Source organism: Alligator sinensis, unplaced genomic scaffold (genome assembly GCF_000455745.1).
Source record: "Alligator sinensis unplaced genomic scaffold, ASM45574v1 scaffold506_1, whole genome shotgun sequence".
Lineage (NCBI taxonomy): Eukaryota > Metazoa > Chordata > Crocodylia > Alligatoridae > Alligator > Alligator sinensis.
This window is the reverse complement of record NW_005842215.1, coordinates 1390733-1396814: the sequence shown is the minus strand read 5'-3', so window position 1 is coordinate 1396814 and position 6082 is coordinate 1390733. Positions and strand designations below refer to the sequence as shown.

The 6082-nt window shown below is 46.3% G+C and overlaps 1 protein-coding gene across 1 annotated transcript in view; it reads right to left on the bottom strand.

Moving 5' to 3' along the window:
- CPM (carboxypeptidase M) overlaps positions 1-1524 on the bottom strand; it is a 79471-nt gene extending 77947 nt beyond the window's left edge. The window contains exons 1-2 of the mRNA XM_006026975.3: positions 1497-1524; positions 610-731 (exon numbers count right to left, since the gene is read on the bottom strand). Of these exons, the coding sequence (XP_006027037.1) occupies positions 610-731; positions 1497-1524 (150 nt within the window). The remainder of the gene's footprint in view (positions 1-609; positions 732-1496) is intronic.
- Positions 1525-6082: the final 4558 nt, after the last annotated feature.

Sequence of the window (6082 nt, the reverse complement as noted above, 5' to 3'; positions counted from 1 at the left end):
AGTGTTTGTGTGGGGATGGGTGTGTGAAGGGGAAGTGTGGGGGGTGGGGGTGTGTACGCATGAGGGGGAGAGTGAGGGGGAAAAGGGAGCAGGTCTCACCTGGGGCCATTGCTGGGGCTGTGCATGCACAGGCTTGTGTGTATGTGTGTGTGGAGTGTGTGCGGAGAGGCATGGGGGTGTGAAGGGCAGTGTTGTGGGTATGAGGGGGGCAGGTCTCACCTGGAGCTGTGAGGGAGGGTGCGTGTGAGTAGATGGGGAGGGGAAAAGTTGGGTCATAGCCTCCCTAGCTGATGAGGGACAGGCTCATGCCTGTCTTGGAGGCACCCTGCTGCTGGCAGCTTTCTGAGAACAAGCAACCCAACCAGAGCATCCCACCAAAGCCCCCTCCTCTAGGCAGAAGGCAGGGCAGGGTGCAAACCCTTGAGACCAACTGGTTTAGAGAGGCCCTAGGACGGTGACAGCCAGTTGGTCAGATGCACCTACAAGAACTCCTGACTCCCTGAACCAGCTTTGCCTTCTTTGAAGGAGAAGCTGGTGCAGAGTCCATCTGAGGAGGGGAGAAAGGGAAGAGGCTGAACAAGGCAAGCTGATGCTAGGGGTGGGCACTACCTCCGCTTTCCCCGGTAGCCGAACGCAGCTAACACCCACCTTGGCAAAGCAGCTGTTTGGCGAGGGGCAAGGCAAGGAGCTTTCAACCAGCACACTGAGTTGAAAGCTCTCAGTGGAAAGGGCTGGAAAGAGAAAACAAAAGGCAGCACATGTGCCAACAAATGGCATCATTTTAAAATGTTTTATTTAAAGATGTTTTACATATTAAGATGTTTTATTCAAAAAAGGGGAGAAGGGCATGGATGTGAATTCACAAGGAGTGCATCTCTCATATGATCATTTTGGCTCCAAACCTACAAGTCTGAGCCTGGCCCATGTGAGCAGTTCTCTGAAAGTCAGTGAGACTAATTTCTCACCCAAAGTTTCAAGGATGTATAAGAGATGGCAAGATAGACTGCTGCATTTTTTATCACATCCTATTTTGGTTTTTTTTTTTTAAAGTACAGAGTTTCATTATTATCCATGTTACAGATAAAAAGAGGTCTAAAAAGAGGAGGACATCTGACCACTCTCCTGTTGACAGACATGCACCTTAAACTATTACTGCATACATTTACAAAATGTCCTTGAGTTGTCATCTGTGTGATATGATGGCAAGTTTTCCTCTCTTCTTTTCTGGTCCCCCCTTTACAAGAAGCTTTTTCATTTGGTATGTTTAACATTATAAAGGTACCACATAGATTTCTGAAATAAAATCTTAACATCTTTGGCTGCACAACTTCCACATATGTTTTACTTGAAACATTGTAACTAGTCTTACTCTTTAGTTGGGATTAGTCATCAAGCATACAATTAAACCCATATGTAAATCTGCAAAGTTATGATGACAAAACATTTTCCATTAATTTACCTGGTCTTACAAACTTACGGCATTCCAGAACAATTACTTTTTGGGTTGAATGTGTCCATGTCCATACTTGCTTTCTATCTTTAGGTGATTTGTTGTTTTGTTTCAAATTGAGTAAATTCTATTTCCCTGTTTCTGAATTAACAGAGCATAAATACATATAAACATCTTTCACTGTGTAAACACCCTAGGCTTTTCAAAACAGGGCTACAATAGGAATGGTTGGAGTTTGAAATATACAGCTTGGTATGGACATACACTTATCTTCAGTAAAGAATTTAAGTAGTCACTTATTCCATGCTGTAAGTGTCCAAAATACTGTACATAGGTCAGATCTGTAAAGCATTTATAATCCTGAAGCATGAGACAGAAAGAAAGAGGATGGAGCACTGCATTCCCATTTCATCTCCCCCAGTGGCATGGGGCAGGGAAAGACTTTAAAAAGCATTCACAGTTCCTACTAGCCTGGCAGATTTCCTGCCCCCCAAAAGGCATCAAAAGGCTTATTCTCACTAACCTTAGTCACAAGGGAACACATATATAATATCTGCATATGGGCCAGGTCGAATACTCTGTATATGCTCAAACTTCAGATTCCCATTTCATCTCCCCCAGTGGCATGGGGCAGGGAAAGACTTTAAAAAGCATTCACAGTTCCTACTAGCCTGGCAGATTTCCTGCCCCCCAAAAGGCATCAAAAGGCTTATTCTCACTAACCTTAGTCACAAGGGAACACATATATAATATCTGCATATGGGCCAGGTCGAATACTCTGTATATGCTCAAACTTCAGATTCCCCAGCCAGTCTACAAAACTTCAGTTTCATAGATGCTAGGGTTGGAAGGGACCTGAGCAGATCATCAAGTCCGACCCGCTGCCATGGGAAGGAAAGAATGCTGGGATCAAATGACCCCGGCTAGGTGATTATCTAGCCTCCTTTTGAAGACCCCCAGGGTAGGAGCAAGTACTTCCCTTGGAAGTTGGTTCCAGATCCTAGCTGCCCTGACTGTGAAGTAGTGCCTCCTGATGTCTAGCCTGAACCTACTGTCAGTCAACTTGTGGCCGTTATTCCTAGTTACTCCTGGTGGTGCTTGGGTGAACAGGGACTCTCCCATTCCCTGCTGGTCCCCCTTGGTGAGTTTATAGATGGCCACCAGATGCCCTCTCAGCCTTCTCTTGTGGAGGCTGAACAGGTTCAGGTCCCGTAGCCTCTTCTTGTAGGGCCTACCCTGCTGCCCCCTGACGATGCGAGTGGCCCTCCTTTGGACCCTCTCAATGCTGGCCACATCTCTCCTGAAGTGCGGCACCCAGAACTGGATGCAGTACTCCAACTGCGGCCTGACCAATGTCACATAGAGGAGGAGGATCACCTCCTTGGATCTGCTCGTGATACATCTGTGGATATATGACAAGGTGCGGTTAGCCTTCCTGACTGTGTCCTCACATTGGCAGCCCATGTTCATCTTGGAATCAATAGTGACTCCAAGATCCTTTTCTGCCTCTGTGCTGACAAGAAGGGAGTTCCTCAGCCTGTAGGTATGCTGCTGGTTCTTCCTCCCTAGGTGCAACACCTTGCACTTGTCCATATTGAATCTCATCCTATTCTCATCCGCCCACCCCTGTAACCTGTCCAGATCTAGTTGTAGCCTGTCCCTCCCTTCTATCATGCCCACTTCTCCCCACATCCTAGTGTCATCCGCAAATTTTAACAAGGTGCTTTTCACCCCCTCGTCGAAGTCGCTGATAAAGATGTTGAACAGTGCGGGCCCTAGGACCGAGCCCTGGGGGACCCCACTGCCCACATCCCTCCAGGTTGAAAATGACCCATCCACCACCACTCTCTGGGTGCGGCCCTCCAGCCAATTTGTGACCCATCTGACTGTGTAGGAATTGACGTCACAGTCACCTAACTTTTTAATGAAAATGGGGTGAGAGACAGTGTCGAAGGCCTTCCTAAAGTCCAGAAAGACTATGTCCACCGTGACACCTGCATCCAAGGATTTTGTGACCTGGTCATAGAAGGCGACCAGGTTGGTCTGACAGGACCTGCCTCTAATGAACCCATGTTGGTTGCCCCTAAGCATAATCTCCCCTGCTGATTCCTCGCAGATGTGCTCCTGGATAATTTTCTCAAAGAGCTTCCCCAGAACCAAGGTAAGACTAACAGGCCTATAGCTTCCCAGGTCCTCCTTCCTCCTCTTTTTGAAAATGTGGACCATGTTGGCCCTTTTCCAGTCCTCTGGCACCTGGACAGAGCACCATGAGTGCTTGTAAAGCTGTGCCAAGGGTCCCGCAATGACCTCTGCTAATTCCCTCAGCACCCTGGTGGGGAGATCACCTGGACCTGCTGATTTGAACACATCCAGCCCCACCAGAAGTTCCCTAAGGTCCTCTCTGACCCTAGGCCTGGTGGTGCCTCTCCTGAGTCTGCCTGGAATCCTGGTGGGGGGAAGTCCCGGGCCTTGCTTAGAAAAATGGAGGCAAAGAATTTGTTAAAGAGGTCAGCTTTATTGTCTGGTGCAACCGCCAGATTGCCAAGCATGTCCTGCAGGGGCCCCATGTTACCCGGTGCCTTCTTTTTACTCCCTATGTATTTAAAAAAGGACTTCTTGTTATCTTTGATCCTGGTTGCTAGTCCTAGTTCTGTCTCCGCCTTAGCCTTCCTAACAGCCCCCCTACAGTCTCGTGCAATAGAGGTACAATCCTCCTTTGTGATGGCCCCTCCCTTCCATTGGGTGTACGCCTCTTTTTTAGCTTTCAGACATTCCTGAATGCCTTTGGTGAGCCATGGGGGCTTTTAAGCACTCTTGCCCCCTTTGGTTCGCGTTGAGACTGTCACCCTTTGGGTTCGGAGGATCGCCTCCTTAAGGAACGAACATTGGTCTTGGACTCCAAACTCCCCTCTCCTCTGGGACCTCAATGCTTCCCGTACTAATTTCCTTAACTCATTGAAAACGACCCTCCTGAAGTCAAGGGCTGCTGCCTTGTTGCAGGCCTTTGACACCCTGCACTGGATGGCATAGAGAGGTAGTAAGCTATGTTAGTCTGAAGTCAAGCAGAAGGATGAGTTGAGCTGCACTTATAGAATAACTGAATCAGAGATGCATAAGCTTTTGTGAATAAGATCTCAGTTCATCAGACGCTGTGAAAAGACATGCAGAGAGCAGGCTATCAAGTAAGCATCTGTGATTCAGCTAGTCTTACGCCATCAAGAATTTATTGCCAGGTTTTTTTGTTGCCAAGCAATAGAAATTTCATAGTACACCTAATTTTAATATGCTGTTTCTTACAAGAGCTCGGTGAAATCCATGGGCCAAAACTTTTATTAGCAAAAAGAAAAGAAAGAAAAAAAAAGAAAAGAATTCATATTCAATGGGCACATCTACATGTGCAATTAATATGACTGAATGTAATCTGGCTCAATTTGAGCCAAAATACAGTAATCCTGATGTCACCGTCTGCACGTATGTTTAAGTGTAGTTATTTACTGTGCTGTTGGATACCACTTGTATCTGACAAGATTATCAGGCAGCACAGTAAATTAGTCTATTGTGCCCTAATTGCTATGCATGTGTAGACGGTGACACTGTACTACACAAAAAATTAATCTGCTTCACAATAAAGTGTCTTGTGTAGATGTACCCATTAACACCAACACATTTAGTCAATACTTATTAGTTTTGTCAAATTTTTCATCTTGAGAAAACAAACATTCTGAAAAAAGTTTCAGCTTGACATTTTTCAATATCAAATTTTTTTTTTTCAAAATTTCCTTTGAATTTATTTAAAATACATAAAACAACACTCAAAAGTTGTTTCAACGTTTCACATTGGGTGGAACAAAACTTTTGTCCACATAAAATGGATATATTTTTCTTTTTAACCAAAACATTCAAAAGTTTTCACCTCATTTCAACCTAAAATGCACACACCTCTTTTTCTGAGATGTGTCAGAGGAACTTTGCTATGTTTTAATGAATTGGATCTTTTTTTTCTTCTCCTGCTTTGAATCATGCAATCAAGGACAGAAGTTATCCAAAGTCAGAAGCAAGATCTTCTTTAAAGTTAAGGTTTCCAACTCAAACTGAATTTATCCCTGCTGCTTCCCAGCAACTCCATCAGCACTTCATGGCCAGATCCAGACATGCAGGCACGTATGGTTTGTGGTGCCACAAACTGCATGTGTTGCATGCTAAACTGTGCCCCACACTGCTAATTTGCAGCACTGGGGCAAAATTTGCTACCAGGATTTCCTGGTAGCAAAAAAAACAAAACAGAAAAAAGGTGTCACAAAGCACGCTAAAGTGCTATGTGCTGGGACAAACAGGGAGACAGGGCAACAGGCAGCTCAGGACTGCCTGCTCCCCTGTCTCTAAGCACTGCGGAGCACCCTGCACCCCAGCTAGCTGCTCCCTGGCTGGCTGGGGTGTAAAGTGCCTCGAGATGGGGGACCTGTCTCCAAGTGCCTCAGCGCAGGGGCTCCACAGGCTGACTGCTCTCCACGTGCCTCTCCGCAGTGGCTGGGGCACAGGATGCCTCAGTTTGGGGGCTGCCTGCTGCCCCAGCCAGTGTCCCCTACCCCAGTGCAAACTGCACAAGCAGGGGTGTGCACTGCAGCACAATTT